Source organism: Portunus trituberculatus, chromosome 34 (assembly GCF_017591435.1).
Source record: "Portunus trituberculatus isolate SZX2019 chromosome 34, ASM1759143v1, whole genome shotgun sequence".
In the NCBI taxonomy this organism is placed as follows: domain Eukaryota; kingdom Metazoa; phylum Arthropoda; class Malacostraca; order Decapoda; family Portunidae; genus Portunus; species Portunus trituberculatus.
Genome location: NC_059288.1, coordinates 10664346 through 10682838, shown reverse-complemented (window position 1 = coordinate 10682838; position 18493 = coordinate 10664346). Strand labels below are relative to the sequence as shown.

The following is an 18493-nucleotide window of genomic DNA, read 5'->3' as shown; positions in this document are numbered from 1 at the left end:
CCTCTCTCAGACGTGCGTGCTCACATGCACGGTCAGCCGTAGACAGGAAAGTTTCTTGGTTGACTGTAGGGTTGAGCATGGCTAAAGCTACCTGCACATCAGTAGGTAACTTACGAAGTAAGAACTGGCACAGGAGAGGGTCTGGGAGCGGTGTGGTGCACCATGAGTTGATTGCAGTCATTCGGTACCACAGAGAAGATGGAGGGTCGTCACCCAACACCAGTTTCTGGAGCTCGTTAAAGTAGACGTGGTCAGGCTTCTTGTAACACTGAATCAGAGCTTCCTTGAGGTTATCAAATGGCTTCTTCGTCGGCGGATGGACGACAGGCTCCCGCACCTTATAGACGACGTCCGTTGGTAGTGCAAAACAAGAGCATTATGTTTCTGCTTTTGGTCAAGGCTTCGACCTGCCAGAATGGCCTCCACGTGTGTAAGCCACCCATCAACGTCAGGTGTGAAGGGGGGCAACTTGACTTTCTCCGCCATGGTGTCACTCCGGGGTCACCAATGTAGAAATACTGTCAGGTGCGGGGAAAGGCAGACTCGTAGGAACCCCAATAAACTAATTTAATGCTGAATCACAAACAGTGACAGAATAGCGGGAGAACAGGACTGGCGTCGTGAAGGTCCAAGGGTGAGAGAGGGTGGTGTTGCTGAGGTGGACAGCTGACTTCCTCTGTCCAGCCCTCGGCGCGCGCTCCCGCCGTCAAAAGCCTATCGAAGCACTCCTCGAGCTGTTTCGAGTCGCCGAAGCTTCGTCGTCCATTGCGAGGGGCGGTAGGGACTGGTTGGGTTGTTGTTGGAGTGGCAGTAGGCAGTTAGGATGTTTGCGGCAAGTGGTGGTTAACCACGAACCACCACAGAGCAATACTTACCTGTGGTATGGAAATCAAATCTGAAGGCATGGCTGACCACTTCAGTGCACCAGGACTATTTCACATCATATCTGTCCCCCCAAACACCACAGCTCTGATCCAACCCATGGATCAGACAGTCATCAAGACATTTAAAGCCTACTACCAGCGGCAAACTATGCAACAACTGATAAAGGGCACAGATGGGCCTGGCAAGCCCACTATCAGAGAATGGTGGAAGTCGTATAACATCAAGCACGCCCTAGACAACATCAAGTCATCTTGGGACGAAGTGAAGACGTCTACCATGAACTTGGCGTGGAAGAAAGTATGGCCAGAATGCGCGCATGACTTCCCAGGCGTCGGTAAAGACGACATCGGTGCGATCAGAAATGACATCGTAAATCTGTGCCATAGGGCTGGCTTCGATGAAGTTGATGATGATGATGTTCAAGATCTTTTGGAAAGCCATGCTGAACCTCTCTCAAATGATGAACTTATAGAGCTAGACAAGGCATTACGGGGGGCACAAAAAGAAGAAGACGAGGAAGAAGAACCTGTGCGTGGCCTGGACATCAAAACTCTTAGAGAATGTCTCGGGGGTATTGAAAAAGCCCTGGAAACCCTGAAGGAATGTGACCCAAATCCTGCCAGGAGTAGCAAAGTGGCTCATGACGTAGAGAAAAGTGTCAAGATTTATCAAGAAATCTATGATGAAAAAACAAGAAAGGCCAAACAGTTCTCCATCTACTCATTGTTCAAGCCAGTCAGACATGCCGTCCCTGTCACACTTGCTGTCCCTGTCACACCTGCTCCCTGTCACACCTGCCGTCCCTGCTACAGTTGGCCGTATCTCGATGTCTTCTTTCTTCAAACCAGTTAAACGTGACCCTGCTACAGCTTTCCCTTCCACATCTGCTTCCGACAGTGCAGACAAGGACGCGTTTGAGGTTTTGAGCCTCCCGCCTCACTCTCATCCTCGTCTGCCCACTCAGCGGAAGATGAGTAAGGCTGAAATCCCTACTGTCCCTTAGCCTCGGGAGGGACATCATCTGATAGAATACGTGGCAAGTGAAAGGTGAATAGAAACATTTTCTGTTTATTTCTTCTGTGCAGTACTTTTTTTGTATGACTGTTTTCATGTATTTTCGTGTCTGTAGGGGTGACTTTCAATGTGCTGGAACACATCCTGTATTAATACATGTTATAATGGGTTTGGTATATGGTAATTTCGATTTGGGGTAAGGTTTTCAGGAACGCATATGTACCGTATAACGAGGACTTCTGTACATATATATATATATATATATATATATATATATATATATATATATATATATATATATATATATATATATATATATATATATATATATATATATATATATATATATATATATATATATATATATATATATATATATATATATATATATATATTCTTGGAAGTGAAAGAACAGTTGTATATGAAGGTTTGGTTAGGTTAGGTTAAGTCAGGGATGGGCAAACTTTTCAGTGCTAGGACCACATAAAAAAAACCCACAATCTTATAGGGCTGCATAGTATATGAACCCAAAATCATTAATATTAAAAATATGAAATATAAGTTTTCTAAAGAAAAAGCCACTCTCACACACATGTGCTCACTTGCGGGAAGAAAATGAAATGCTCACAATACTATTTGGCATTGTTTATTAACTTGCTCTTTCAAATTTACTAACATTTGTCGGGTCGCATGGATTCCCTTAGCGAGTCGCATCGGGCCATAGTTTGCCCACACCTGGGTTAAGTTATGTCTGGATAGGTTAGGTTAGGTTGATTTTAAAGTTTGGTTAGGTTACATGGGAAAACTTAGTTAGGTTGGGTTAGGTTAGGTTAAGTGTGGCTAGATTAGATTTACTTATTTTTGGTTGAATTTGAAGTTTATTCAGGTTAAATTAGGTAAGGGTACATGGAAAGCTTAGTTGAGTTGAGTTGTATAAAGTTACGTTTGGTTAGATTAAAGACAAAGTTGCTAAGATTCACAACATGTGTTCTCAGCTTAGTTATGTTGTATTAGGCATAGTTATGTTAAGTTAAGTTAGGTTAGGTCAGGTCAGGTCAGGTCAGGTCAGGTCAGTCGCCAACATTCACCCCTATCTTTCCACACATACACACTTATATCTTGGTGTCTCTATCTCCTTCACAATGTATTGGTGATATATTGGTGCCTCTATCTCCTTGACAGTTCATTGGTGATCGCGTCAACATGAAGAGTGAGTTCCGCTGGCTTCACATCTCCTATGACGACCGAGACTTGGCTGTGTGGACCACCTACCTCGCCCGCCACAGAGACCCACCCATGCCTCACCTGCCCCCCTGTGTGAGTATGTTAGAGAGAGAGAGAGAGAGAGAGAGAGAGAGAATTTATAGTAAAGATTCATAGGTAGATATTTTATGAAGTTGTTGCTTGTCAGTTAATGCAGAAATGTGTGTGTGAGTGTAGGTGTTTTATGATATGGAAGAAGCATTAGTCACTTATCGTCGTTTAATACTGAAGTTGTGTGTGGAAATTATTGAATACTAAATTAAAAGAAAACGGGAATGGAGTAAGTCATTAACCATTGGTGTGTGTAGGGTAAGTAAGCAAGTGTGTACAGTGTGGTACAGTGAGGGGTCACCGTGGTACAGTGGAACCATGCGTGCTTTGGGGTCCGAGGGGTCTTCAAGCGCACGGGTTCAAATTCTGTCCACGGTCCGAGTGTAGGTTGGGCTTCCTCACTTGGGGTAACGGTTTCCTAGTGGGTGGGCTTTGAGATAGGAGGTACTACAAAAAGTATCCCCTTTAGCCCAGAAATTCCCGTGAAAAGCCCACATGGTATATATAAAAAAAAAAAAAAGTAAGTGGTGAAGTAAGTATTGATTGTGATGATGACAGTAGATAGTCAGACCTTAGAGAAAGCAGTCATGCAAACTGGTAATAAAAAACAACCATGCAAATCAACAATAGAAGGTAGAACAAGCAAACTAATAATGAAAAAGGGAACCATTTAAATCGGCAATAAAAGCTAGACGAACCAAGCTAGTAATGAAAAAGGCAACCATGCAAACAAGTAATAGATAGACGAACCAAGCTAGTAATTAGAAATCAGTGATGGAAGTTAGCAATAAGAAAAACCAAAACACAGCAAGTCACTAACCAATGGTGTGTGTGTGTGTGTGTGTGTGTGTGTGTGTGTGTGTGTGTGTGTGTGCAGGCTGTGGACAGCCAAGCCAAGGAGCGCACAGCAAGACACAGCAGCAGCAACAACAACAGCAGGAGTAGCAGGGGAGGAGGGATGGCCAGTGCGTTCCTGCAGCGTTACTGTGTGGGTCTGATTGTGGAGTTGTGGGATGTGAGTTGTGGTGCGTCTATGGCTGGCTCCTCTCATGGCCGCACCAGCCTCCAGCACGCCCGGTTCAGTGTGGCCGTGTCCCAGTGGGTGGCACAGGTGGCTGGGGAGCTCATCCTGGAGTCTCTGGTGTCCACTCTAGGCTCGGTGAAGCACAGTGTTGCCCCGACTGTGTCCTCCTCAGCAGCAGCAGCAGCACCAAAGAGGACGCACGTGTGGGGAACGCCTGCCTATGTGGGTCTGTGTCTAGTGCAACTCTCCTCCTCTGGCCCACCCCCTTCCACCACCACCGCAACTGCTGCCACCACCGCTGCCAACGCCACCGCCAGCAGTAAGGTGGTGAGGGAGACGCTGCCGCCGCTGCAGGCCGAGGCGCTGATTGACAATGTGCAGCTGGAGTGGAGCCCTGAGCTAGCTACGCTGCTTACCACTCTCTTCAGGTGTGTGTGTGTGTGTGTGTGTGTGTGAGTGTGTGTGAATTTTCTTACAGTTAAATGAAAGCTACCACATGATAAAACCTGATTTCATATAAGATGGAAGCTTCAAGACATTTATGCCATTCTTTTGGCTAACTCTCTTGACACTGCATGGGAACTGGCATATAAGTGGGCATTTTAGTTCAATAATTTTGTTGCCCTTGGCTGGATTTCCCTTCCTATGAAAAAAAAAAGTAAAAGAAAATAATCTCTTCAGTACTGGGGCACATTTTTACCTTGAGTTTTGGATGTGATTAGACAGACCATTTTATTGACATTAGAAAGGGTCTATGGAGGTCAGAAGATTACTGACCAGAATTTTCACTATTTCACTCTCTGAAACCGTGTAAAGTCACTAAATAGTAACCAGAATAAATATGGAAACGCATCCTGGTACTGAAGGGGTTAAGGACAACAATAACAATAGCACACCCCAACACCTCCAGACTGGCTAAAATGAAATTACACCCAAACACTCACACTCTCTCTCTCTCTCTCTCTCTCTCTCTCTCTCTCTCTCTCTCTCTCTCTCTCTCTCTCTCTCTCTCTCTCTCTCTCTCTCTCTCTCTCTCTCTCTCTCTCTCTCTCTCTCTCTCTCTCTCTCTCTCTCTCTCTTAACCCCTTCAGTACCATGACGTGTTCCCACATTCATTTTGTTTACTATTTGGCAATTTTACACAGTTTCAGAAACTTATGTGAGAATTAGAATAGTGAAGACTGTAGCCATTAATCTTCTGACCACCATAGACCCTTCTTAATGTCAATAAAATGGTTTAATCGTACACAAATCTCAAGATAAAAATGTGTGCTAGTATTGAAGAGGTTAAGATGAGGAAGTCACCACAGTTACCTCCACCCACTCTTCTCCTCCCTGCCAGATACTTCCAGCAGATCAGGTCATGTTCCAGGAGGCCTCGGGGAAGGACGCAGAGAGGAGTGGAGCCGCAGGTGGAAAGAGGCGGTGAGGTGTTCAGCAATATTAGCGCCAAGTGTACCAACATCAATGTGTTCGCTGTCTCGGAGCAGAAAGGTAAGGTCTGTGTGTGTGTATTTACCTAGTTGTATTGTACAGGGTTCGAGCGGGGCTCATAGTATCCTGTCTCCATATCTTCATTTATCTAATTTTTCTTTAAAGTTATGCACACTATGTCCTGCAACAATTCCATTATCCAATGCATTCCATTTTTTCACTGTTCTGTGTGGAAAACTGTATTTTCCAACATCCTTCACACACTGCCTCATCCGGATCTTCTTTTTATGTCCTCTTGTCCTTCCATCCTCTTCCGCCAACAGCACCAGGTATTCTTTGTCTATCTTTTCAATATCATTTACTATCTTATACATTGTTATTAGGTCCCCACATTCTCTTCTATCCTGTAAGGTTGGCAGTCCCATTTCCTTCAGTCGTTCTTCATATGTGAGGTCCTTTAATTCCAGCACCATCTTTGTAGCAATCTTGTATACTGGTCTTCTCTTACTCTTTCCTAGTTCCATTATGTGACATTTCTTGGCATTGAACTCCAATTTCCACTTCTTGCTCCATTCATAGATCTTGTTTATATCTTCCTGCAACAGCAGACAGTCCTCTCTGGTTTTGATAACTTTTAGCAACTTTGCATCATCAGTGAATAAATTCATATAGCTGTTCACCCCAATGTGAATGTCATGTCATGACATGTGTGTCATGACATGTGTGTCATGTTCTGTCAATCTTTCCTATCTATTTCACATTCTATTATATACATGTAAAGTAAACACTGGTAAACTCTGGAACTCTCTACCTGTGTCTGTATTTCCACCTGCCTATGACTTAAACTCTTTCAAAAGAGGAGTGTCAAGACACCTCTTACGTTAACTGGACCCTCCTTTTAGATTTTTTGTTTTCTCTTTCTACTTTCCTCTTAACAGGGCCTGGCAACCAGCGGGATTTTTTTTTTCCAACACTTTGTTTGCCCTTGGCCAGTGCCCTTGTAATGTAAAAAAAAAAAAAAAAAAAAAAACAGAAGATTAAAAACACAATATTGATCAAATTTTTTCCCCTACAAAGTTCACAACACCTTAAAGAAATTATGTTCTGGTAACCTTTCTTTCTATTTCACCTTCTCCTCTATACATGTAAAGCAAACCCACTCTTGTTAACAGAAGATCAAAAACACAATATCCACTTCATTATTTACCCTACAAAGTTAAGTGACCTTAAGGAAATCATGTTATGTCTATTCTTCCCATCAATTTCACCTTTTTCTCTATATATGTAAACTAAACAAGATAAAAGAAATACAATATCAAACTCATTCTTTCAAGATAAAAAGAGAATATCCATTTCATTTTTCAAGACAATATCCAACTTATTCTTTCTACAAAGTTCACAATGTCCTTAACAAATCATGCTTTTTTTTTCTTCTTTTCTTCTTTTAATGGAGTAGGGGAAGCTGGCCTAGGTAGCCAATAATCTGGGACAAAAAAAAAGTCTTGAAACCTCCCTCTTAAAGATGTTCTGGTTGTCCTTATTTATTTCACATTCTCCTTTAGGTTCATGTAAAGTAAAGCCACTCTTGTTACCAAAGCATTAATCCCTTCAGTACCTTGCCACATTTTCATATTCTTTCTGCTTACTACTTGAGAATTTTACACAGCTTCAGAAACTTGTGTGGGGGATTAAAATAGTGAAGACTGTGGCCATTAATCTTCTGACCTCCATAGACCTTCCTAATGTCAAAAAAATGGTCTAATCACACCCAAAACTCAAGATAAAAATGCATTTCAATACTGAAAAGATTAAAATAGTGAAGACTGTGGCCATTAATCTTCTGACCTCCATAGACCCTTCCTAATGTCAATAAAATCATCTAATCACACCCAAAACTCAAGGGAAAAATGTGTCCCAGTACTGAAAAGGTTAGAACACAAAATCCGCATCATTATTTTTCCCCCTACAAAGTTAACAATGATCTTTATGACCTTTAGTGTCCATCATGGCGCGTTGACAGTCTGGAGAGCAAAAAGGCAGCGGGGAACTTCAAGACAGTGATCAGCGGCACCAAACTGGTTCGCTTTGTCCCCTCTGGCACTCAGTATTCATGTGTCAAGTCCTCAGAGATCAAGGTGAGTGTGAGAGAGAGAGAGAGAGAGAGAGAGAGAGAGAGAGAGAGAGAGAGAGAGAGAGAGAGAGAGAGAGAGAGAGAGAGAGAGAGAGAGAGAGAGAGAGAGAGAGAGGCATAAACAAAAGCAAGCAAACCAAACAATAACATGTGGTAAAAATGAATACAACACCCAACTAAACTAAACCAGAGAGAGAGAGAGAGAGAGAGAGAGAGAGAGAGAGAGAACAGAGAGAGAGAGAGGAGAGCAGTACAGCTTGTCAAATTTCCACTGTTCTGATTGTGAAAGAGAGAGAGAGAGAGAGAGAGAGAGAGAGAGAGAGAGAGAGAGATTGCAGGAAGTATTTTTATTATTAGTATCTTTAATCCCTTCAGTACTAAGATGTGTTTTGATATACCTTTTGTTTACTATTTGGTGATTTTATACAACTTCAGACACTCATGTGGGGGATTATATAATGAAGACTGTGGCCATTAATCTTCTGACCTCCATAGACCCTTCCTAATGTAACTAAAATCTTGTAATTACACCCAAATCTCAAGGTAAAAAATGTGTCCCAGTACTGAAGAGATTAAAATAGTGAAGACTGCTGCCATTATTCTTCTGACCTCCATGGACCCTTCTTAATGTGAATAAAATTGTCTAATTACACCCAAAACTCAAAGTAAAAATGCGTCCCAGTAATGAAAGACTTAAAAAAAAAAAACTTACTAAACCCAACCTTTTCTCACCACTAAGCCATTAATTTGAACTTACATCATCACCATTCACCACAAAAATCAACCCAAACTAATCACCAATCTAAATTTTAATCACCACTTCACCATCTTCACATTGCAGGGGAGTGTGGGCAGGTGAGTGAAGTGGTGGTGGAGAACGTGAATGGTGACTTGCTGGTGAGTGTGTGTGACCAGCTGCACCTCACCTGGTCCACCACCACACACATGACCCTCCTCACGCTGGCACAGGAACTCCAGGCCTGCCTCAACACACTTAGGCACACACAAGGTGAGATACATGGAGAGAGAGAGAGAGAGAGAGAGAGAGAGAGAGAGAGAGAGAGAGAGAGAGAGAGAGAGAGAGAGAGAGAGAGAGAGAGAGAGACTATTTGGTGATTTTACATAGCTTCAGAAACTCAGGTGGAGATGAAGATAGTAAAGACTGTGGCCATTAATATTCTGTCAATAAAATTATCTAAGGACAAAAACATCCTAGAAAAAGCATCCCAGTACTGAAGGGTTAGAAAAAAAAAACATCATTACATAAAATAAAGCCTTTGGAAAGCAATAAATGTATGGTAGGAAAGATCTTGAACACAACTTATGCACCAAGAAAGAGAGAAAAAAAAAAATAGTAATAATGATAATAATGATAATAATTTTAACCTTCCCACCAAATTTTTCTACTATTTCTTGATACTTGTCCCTTAATTTTGGGTAATTCACTTGACCTTTAAGGGAACTTGCAACCCAGTGGACTTTTTTTTTTCTTTGTTACCCTTGGCCAGTTGTCCTTCCTGCAAATAAATAAATAAATAAATAAAAGAAAAAAAAGCCTTATCAAATATTTCTTGTACTTCCATCAGGTTTAAGAGGTCAGGAAGGGATGACAGAGGGTGGGGCTGCAGGAGGAGGAGGAGGAGGAGCGCAGGAGGAAGGCGGGGAGGAGCAGGGTGGACTGAAGCTGCAGATTCTAGCAAGGGGTGACATCAGGATTGGTGCCGAGCTGTCTCATCGTCACCACATGTGCTTTATTCTGGGTGAGTTGAGCTTCATTTCACTCTGGCTTCTTCTCAGCTTCACTGGCTTCCTTCTGGGTGAGTTAAGCTTCATTCACTCTCATTGGCTTCTCTTCAGCTTGTCTAGACTTCATTATGGGTAAGTTAAGCTTCTTCACTTTAATTAGTTCTCTTCAGCTTCATTTACTTCTCACTGGCTTTTTCTGGGTGAGTTAAGCATCCTTCACTCTTCATCACTTCTCTTCTTCAGCTTCTCTGGCTTCTATTTTATATTTCTGGGTGAGTTTTAGCTTCATTCACTCTCATTGGCTTCTCTCTCTCTCTCTCTCTCTCTCTCTCTCTCTCTCTTGTGGGTGAGTTAAGCTTTTTTCACTCTCTTTGGCTTCTCTTCAGCTTCTCTGGCTTCTATTTACATTTCTGTGAGTTACAACTTCCTCTACTCTCAAATTAGTTCTCTTCAGCTTCATTGGCTTCTTTTTTTTTTTTCTTCTGGCTTCTGTTTACATATTTTGGTGAGTTACAGCTTCCTCTACTCTCAGATTAGTTCTCTTCAGTTTCTCTGGCTTAATTTTGATTGAGTTGAGCTTCCTTCACTATTATTGGCTTCTTTTCCTCATCTTCTTTTTCTCTTCTGGTTGGGTTAAGCTTCTTTCACTCATTTTTTTTCTCTTCAGCTTCTCTGGCTTCTATTTACATTTTAAGTGAGTTACAACTTCCTCTACTCTCAAATTAGTTCTCTTCAGCTTCTCTGGCTTCATTTTGGGTGAGTTAAGCTTCTGTCACTTTTACTGGCTTCTCCTCTTCAGTTTTTCTGGCTTCTGTTTACATTTCTGGGTGAAGCTTTCTTTATCTCAAATTAGTTCTCTCCAGCTCTCTCTGGCTTCATTCTGGGTAAGTTAAGCTTCCTTCACTTCTCCTTGGCTTCTCTTCTTCAGCTTCTCTGGCTTCTATTTACATTTCTGGGTGAAGCTTTCTTTACTCTCAAATTAGTTCTCTTCAGCTTCTCTGGCTTCATTGTGGGTGAGTTGAGCTTCTTTCACTCTCACTGGCTTCTCTTCAGCTTGTCTGGCTTCTGTGTATATTTCTGTGTGAGTTACAGCTTCCTCTATTCTCAAATTGTGATGGTGGTGGTGATGGTAATGGTGATGATGGTAATGGTGGTGATGGTAATGGTGGTGGTGGTGGTGGTGGTAATGGTGGTGGTGATGATGGTGGTGGTGTTGATAATAATGGTGTTTGTTTCCACAGGTGATTTGACTTATCTAATGGCTAATGGAAGGATATCCTGCCAGTCTGAGGAACTTCAGGTGAGACACACAATACTACTCTTACTCCTACTCCTCCTCCTCCTACTCCTACTCCTACTACTACTATCACCACCACCACACCCATTCCTTTTTCTGGCACACTCTGGAACTCCCTGCCTGCTTCTGTGTTTCCTCCTTCCTGTCACTTCATCTCAAGATTTCAAGACACATACCCTTCAATTTTAGACCCTTATTTTGGCCTTTTCCTTAGAGATTAGTGCCTCAGTTGACCTATTTTTCCTTATTTTTGTTATCCAGTGCCTCTCTTGGATATAAAAAGAAAAAATGATGCTACTACTACTTCTACTACTACTACTACTACTACTACTACTACTACTATTACTTCTACTACCATGATCTGTCTAGCTTTGATTTTAGTTACTTTTTTAATCTTCCTTCAGTTCTAGAGTCTCATTTTTATTTTTTTTTCTGATGCCAGTACCTCAGTAGATCTTTGTTGTATTTTTTTTTTTTCTTTCTGATATCTTTTTTCTGACTGTCTGTCTGTCTCTGTCTCTCTGTCTGTCTGTGTTTCTGTTTTTGTCTCTATGTTTCTGTCTGTTTGTGTTTCTCTCTGTCTGTTTGGTTCTGTTTCTCTCTCTCTCTCTCTCTCTGCCTATAAGGTCTTTTTTTCATGTTGTGTGTATGTGTGTATGAATGATTGTATCTTCATCTCTGTATGTATGTATGTATGTATGTACAGTAAGTCCTCGTTATACGGTACATATGTGTTCCTGAAAACCTTACCACAAATCGAAATTACCGTATACTGAACCCATTATAACATGTAAAATAGGGAATGTGTTCCAGAACGTCAAAAGTCACCCATACAGACATGAAAATACATGAAAATAGTCATATAAAAAATGTAAAGTACTGTGGAGAAGAAATAAACAAAAAGTACTTTTATTTACCTTTCACTCGCCACGTATTCTATCAGATGATGTCCCTCCCGAGGCTAAGGGACAGTAGGGATTTCAGCCTTTAGTCATAATATCCACAAAAAAAAAAAAAAAAAAAAAAAAAAAAACGCCGTAAGGTCTTCAATTGTGTTCAGTGAGAAACGTGGGAAGAGACTGATTGTGGTGGTGGTGGCGGCGCGGCGTGGTGGTGCGGTGGTGTGGTGGCGCTACGGTACGCTGCAAACAAAACACCACCGGGTACCGTATCCCTGAAGTTTTCTTACCGTAAACAGAATCGAGGGTAGTAATTACCAAGCACCGTAACTGTGAATTTATCGGATAACGAAGTACCGTATAAGGAGGACCTACAGTATGTGTGTATGTATGTAAATATGAACTTGTCTCCCTCCTGTGTATATATTTGGAAGTGTTCAAAGATAAATTTCTCTCTCTCTCTCCACAGGTTCACTTCGACCAGCACAAGATCATGTCCCTGAGTGGCGGCAAGCTGTCCAGGGCGCTCAATTCCAGGGAAGTGAGGGAGGAGAGAGAGACTGTGCCGGAACTCACCCTCAAGCAGAACAAGTCATGGTGAGAGAGAGAGAGAGAGAGAGAGAGAGAGATGGGGTGGGTTAAGTTTGATGTTATGGCCTTATCACAAAGAACCAAGTGTAAAGAGAACAGAAACACTTACTGAATTATCACCACCACCACCACCACTTAAAAGTTTTGTTTATCACATAATCAGGCACAGGAAAGGAACAGTATGAACATTAAAGAAAAAACAAAAAGCTCATCTCGCCTTGCTTCCCCTCTCTGTCATTTTGTCCCTGGCTTTCAACATGTTACTCAGTGAATTATTAACACTATTCTGTACCACCACCACCACCACCACCACCACTACTACTACTACTACTACTACTACTACTACTACTACTACTACTACTACTACCTAACACTATTCTATACTGCCACCATCACCACTACTACTACTACTACTACTACTACTACTACTACTACTACTACTACTACTACTACTACTACCACTACCATGCTAACCTAACCTATTTAAGCTAACCTAATGTAGCAACCTAACCTAACCTAATATAATGTAATAATTACCACTATTTTCTTCTACCACCACCACCACCACCACTATTACTACCACTAACCAAACCTTACCTAACTCAACCTCACCTCACATCACTTAACCTAACCAAATCTAATTAAATCTAACCAAATTATCACCACCAATCTCTTTTACTACTCCCACCCCCTCCTTCCCCCGGCAGGAAGCTCTCGGTGGACACGTGGATCTTCACCTTCCCCTACGAATACAACTTTGCCGAGGCGTTCAGCAATGACCTTCTGTCCATCGTGAAGTGGGTCAAGCTGGTACACAGACACCAGCCCCGGCCTTTCACTGCTGCCAGCCCCCTGCCGCCTGACATCGTTATAAGGGTGAGCTCACCTAACCCAACGTAACCTTACTTACCTACCTTAAAAAACTTAACCTAACCTGCACAAGGCTTTCTTCTTCCTCTCACCATTAATCTGTCCAATTCTCTACTGCAAGAGTTAACCAGTACTCTTAATCATTCATACTTTCCCTGGTAAACTCTGGAACTCCCTGCCTGCTTCTATATTTCCATCTTCCTATGACTTGACTTCTTTTAAGAGGGAGGTTTCAAGACATTTGTTCCTTAATCTTAGCAAGCTCTTCACTTTTCTTTTAGGAAACCAGCACTGAAGTGGGCCTTTTTTTTTTTTTTTTTTGTTACCCTTGGCTGGCTTCCTTCCTGCACACACACACACATACACTTATCTTAAACTAAACTACCCTAACCTAACCTAACATAAGGAAGAGGGAGGGGGATAATCATGGCAGGGAAGGACATGGGGATGGGAAGAAGGGAGGAAGGAAGTGAAAGAAAAAGAAAGGAAAGGAAGAAAGAGAAATGAGGAAGATAGAAAAGAGAGAGAAGGGAAGGAAGTGAAGAACAAAAATGGAAGGGACATGGCAGGGTAACATATGGCAAGGAAGGGACATGGCAGGAGAGGGATATGGCAAGGAAGGAACATGGCAGGGGAGGAACGTAGCAGGGTAACATATGGCAAGGAAGGGACATAGCAGGGTAATATGTGACAAGGAAGGGACATGGCAAAGGGAGACATAGCAGAGAGAGAATTAGAATCAGAATTATGATTAGAAAGCTTTGTTCCGTTGATGTACAGTGGCTTAGTGAAGGCTTAACAGAGAGGAAAGTGACATTTTTTTTTATATGAGTTGAAGTGATGTCAGGTTGTCTTAGAGTAGAATAACACTTTACTTTGCGTTGAGTAGTGTTAGGTTAGCTTAGAACAGAGCAACACTTACTGCCTCACCTTAACCCCTTCAGTACCAGGGTGTGTTTCTATATTCACTCTGGTTACTATTTGGTGATTTTACACAGCTTCAAAAACTTATGTAGGGAATTAAAATAGTAAAGACTTTGGCCATTATTCCCTTCAGTGCTATGACATGTTTTCTTATTCATTCTGGTTGTTATTTGGTGATTTTACACAGCTTCAGAATCTTATGTGGGGATTAGAATAGTGAAGAGTGTGGCCATTAATCTTCTGACCTCCATAGTCCTTTCTTGATGTCCATAGAATCATCTAATCACACTCAAAACTGAAGGTAAAAAATGCATCACAGTTATGAAGGAGTTACTCTTCTGACCTCTGTAGACCTTTCCTAATGTCAATAAAATGGTCTAATCACACCCAAAACTCAAAATGAAATTGTGTCCCTGTACTGAAGAGGTTAAGTAGTCAGGTTATCTTAGAACAGAGCAACACTTACTGCCTCATCTTACTTTAGCTCACCTTAAGTAAAGTCAGACTAACTTATGGTAGAATAACACTTTACTTCGCCTTCAACTTTTTAATACTGGAACACATTTTTACCATTGAGTTTGTGTATGATTAGATGATTTTATTTACATTAGGAAGGGTTTATGGAAGTCAGAAGATTGATGGCCACAGTCTTCACTATTTTAATCCCACACATGAGTTTCTGAAGCTGTATGAAATCACCATATAGTAAGCAAAATTAATATGAAGATGCATCATGGTACTGAAGGGGTTAATTAGTGTGAGGTTGGCTTTGAACAGAGCAACACTTTACCCGACTAATCTGACCTGTGTTCTGGTGGCAGGTGCGTCACTGGCAGGTGGAGGTGGGCGACGATCCCTTCGAGGTGAAGCTGCGGTACAACTATGAGCTGCTGGAGGACGAGTACCAGGAGGGGTGCAAGCGACTCAAGGCTCTCGACAGCAGGGTGAGGCTTGGTTTGGCTTAGCTTGTCTTGGCTTTCCTCTGACATGTCACCGCAACTCAGACATTTGTCCTAGCTTGACTTAGAGAGTGAAGACTTAACTCGCTGATAGATGATTGAATACACTTTTTTATGCAAGAGAGACACTGCGTAAAGACAACAAAATGAATAGAGCAGCAGGGTGAGGTTTGTGCGACTTTCCTCTAACACTTAATAGCCTGACTCTCCAACACTCATACTAGCTTGCCTTATAGAGAGAAGACTTAATGGACTGATAGATGACTGAATTAACTTTTTTATTATGTAAGAATAGAACAGCAGGGTGAGGCTGGGTTTGTGTGACTTTCATCTGATGCACTACCTTGGCTCAAGCACTCACACTGGCTTAACTTATAGAGTGAAGACTTAATGGACTGATACATGATTGAATACACTTTTTTATGCAAGAGAGGCACTGGGTAAAGACAACAAAATTAATAGAACAGCAGAGTGAGGCTTGGATTGTGTGTGGCTTTCCTCTGACACTTTATGCTCTCTGACACTCAATCTGGCTTGACTTATGGAGTAAACACTTATTGACTGATACATGATTGAATTAACTAATTTTATACAAGAGAGGCACTGAGTAAAGACAATAATTTTTTGGCTAACTCTCTTAATCTTTTAGGGAACTGGCAATCAAGTGGGCCTTTTTTTCATATTTTTTTGTTACCCTTGGCCAACTTCCCCTATTAAAAAAAAATGGGGGAAGATAGATTGATGAATAAACTGATGTGTGAATTAATGGATGGACCGTTGAATAAGCAGACAGATGAATGGCTGAATAAATTACTAAATGGGTGAGTGAATAAATAGATAGATGAGAGAAGAAATGGCTAGACTGATGAATCAACTGACTGACTGATGAGTAAGTAAATAATTAGACACATGAATGAGTATGTAGATTGATGGAGAGACTGACTAATAGCTGGATAAATAAACAGATTGATAGATGAGAGAATGAACAGGTAATAAGATAGATGAATAAATGAATAAATGAGAAACTAAAAAAAAAAAAAAATTGCTTGTACTGTAATAATAAACCCAATACAGATCAGATCAGATCACTACATTCCCTCTCACTAACCTAACCAGACACACCACAAAACACACCTAACAGACCCACCACCAATGAAACTCAGAAACTCGCTAAGTGTTTTGCCTTGCCACAGATTGAAGAGCGGAGGAAGACCATGTTTCTCTTCCCCACTGGCAAGATAGAGGAGCTGTACAAGAACCTGCAGGAGAAGAGCAGTGAGACATACATCAAAAGGTCTAAGCTGGTCAGTTCCTCACCACACTGACAGTTCCTTCTCCTCCTCCTCTCCTGTGATTTGAGTGCTTAACCCCTTCAGTAATGAGATTCAATTTTTTACCTTGATTTGTTTTGTGTGTGATTAGATTATTTTGTTTGCATTAGAAAGGGTCTATGGAGGTCAGAAAATTAATGGCCATAGTCTTCACTATTTTTATTCATATTTTCATCTTGAGTTTTAGGTGTGATTAGATGATTTCATTAGCATAAGGAAGGGTTTATGGAAGTCACTATTTTTTCACTATTTTTACACATATTTTTACTTTGACTTTTAGGTGTATTAGATAATTTTATTTGCAATAGGAATGGTTTATGGAAGTCAAAAGATTAATGGCCAGAGTCTTCACTATTTTTACACACATTTTTACCTTGAGTTTTGAGTGTGATTAGACCATTTTATTTGCATTAGGGAGGGTCTATCGAGGTTAGAAAATTAATGGTCACAGTCTTCACTATTCTAATCCCAACATAAGTTTCTGAAGCTGTATAAAATCGCTAAATAGTAACCAGAATGAATATGAAAAAATTTCTTGATAATAGAGAGATTAGTATTTTTTTTTTCTTATGTAGGAGGGGCACTGGATTAGGACAAAAATTAAATAAAAGCCCCACAAAGCTGCCTGTCTGAAGAAAAGTAAAAAGCATTGTTCAAGATTAGAATACCAGTGTCTTGAATCCTCCCTTGTGAAAGAGTTCAAGTCACACGGAGGAAACACAGAAGCAGGCAGGGAATTCATGATGAGAGAAGACAGTCAGTTAAAGGAGAGAGAGAGAGAGAGAGAGAGAAATTGAACTTAATAAAATGACTCTATTCATATCACTCTTTGCATGCTTGAGGGACAGTTTTATTAGATAGGATGGAATCAAAAGCTTTTCATCTCATCAACTCCCTTCCTCTGACTGACTGTTTTCAGCCTCTTTCTCACCGCCAAAATGTTGCATCTCTTTCTTTCTTATATCACTATTTTCATGGGAACTGCTCTGTTGATCTTGCTAACTGCATGCCTCCCCTACTCCTGTGGCCTCGCTGCACAAGGCTTTATTCTACCTCTCATCCTTACTCTGTCCAACTCTCTAATGCAAGAGTTAACCAGTACCCTCAATCATTCATACCTTTCTCTGGTAAACTCTAGAACTCCCTGCCTGGTTCTGTATTTCTGTCTTCCTACGACTTGATTTAATTTAAGAGGGAGGTCTCAAGACATTTGATCCATTATTTTGAATAACTCTTTTGGAACTGCAAGGGAGCTGGCAACCAAGTGGCCTTTTTTTTTTTTTTTCATTTTATGTTGCCCTTGGCCAGTTTTCCCCTCTTACATAAAAAAAAACTTACATAATGAGAAAGAAGAATTGTCATCTTGTTTTCTGTACTTTTTATTGCAATTTACACCACCACCATCACCACCACCACCACTGTCTCCCCACCAGATGTACGAGTCAGCACCAATGAGGACACAGCTTTTCACCTGGACAATGGAAGATGTGGTGATCTTTGCCCTGGCCGACCCGATCTTCCACGGCACAGAGCGGGTTGTGCAGCACATGACCAACATTGACCCGGACTCGTAAGAATTTGACCTCTTTTGTATATGGGTCAGGTTAGATTAGGTTAGGTTAAGTTAAGTTAGGTGAGGTTAGGATTAAGAAAGAAGAGATGGATAGACTTGTAAAACCTTGGCCTATATATTTTTGGGGTTACGTTAGGTTAAGTTAATTTAGGTTGGGTTAGGTTAGGGTAAAGCAAGAAGAGATGGATAAACTTGTAAAATCTTGGTTTATTTATTCATGGGTTCGGTTAAATTTGGTTAGGTTAGATTAGAATAGGTTAGGTTACGATAAAGAAAGAGGAGATAGATAGACTTGTAAAATCTTGATGTATTTATTTATGGGTTAGGTTAGGTTAGATGTAGAAGGATTAGGTGGATAGACTTTTAAAACTATCCTATCGTCACAGCCACGATCACCACACCATCACCACAACCACCACTGTCACCTTCACATCACCACTCCATTGCCACAAGATTATATGTCCTCCCATCACCACAACCACCATCACCATCCCAGCATAT

The 18493-nt window shown here is 41.2% G+C and overlaps 1 protein-coding gene across 1 annotated transcript in view; it reads left to right on the top strand.

Moving 5' to 3' along the window:
* LOC123512739 (protein KIAA0100-like) overlaps positions 1-18493 on the top strand; it is an 83923-nt gene that overhangs the window by 16358 nt on the left and 49072 nt on the right. Inside the window, 13 exon segments of the mRNA XM_045269308.1 lie at positions 3082-3216; positions 4091-4665; positions 5580-5731; positions 7669-7678; positions 7680-7806; positions 8643-8811; positions 9389-9562; positions 10790-10848; positions 12214-12341; positions 13043-13211; positions 14951-15073; positions 16282-16392; positions 17853-17989. Of these exon segments, the coding sequence (XP_045125243.1) occupies positions 3082-3216; positions 4091-4665; positions 5580-5731; positions 7669-7678; positions 7680-7806; positions 8643-8811; positions 9389-9562; positions 10790-10848; positions 12214-12341; positions 13043-13211; positions 14951-15073; positions 16282-16392; positions 17853-17989 (2069 nt within the window).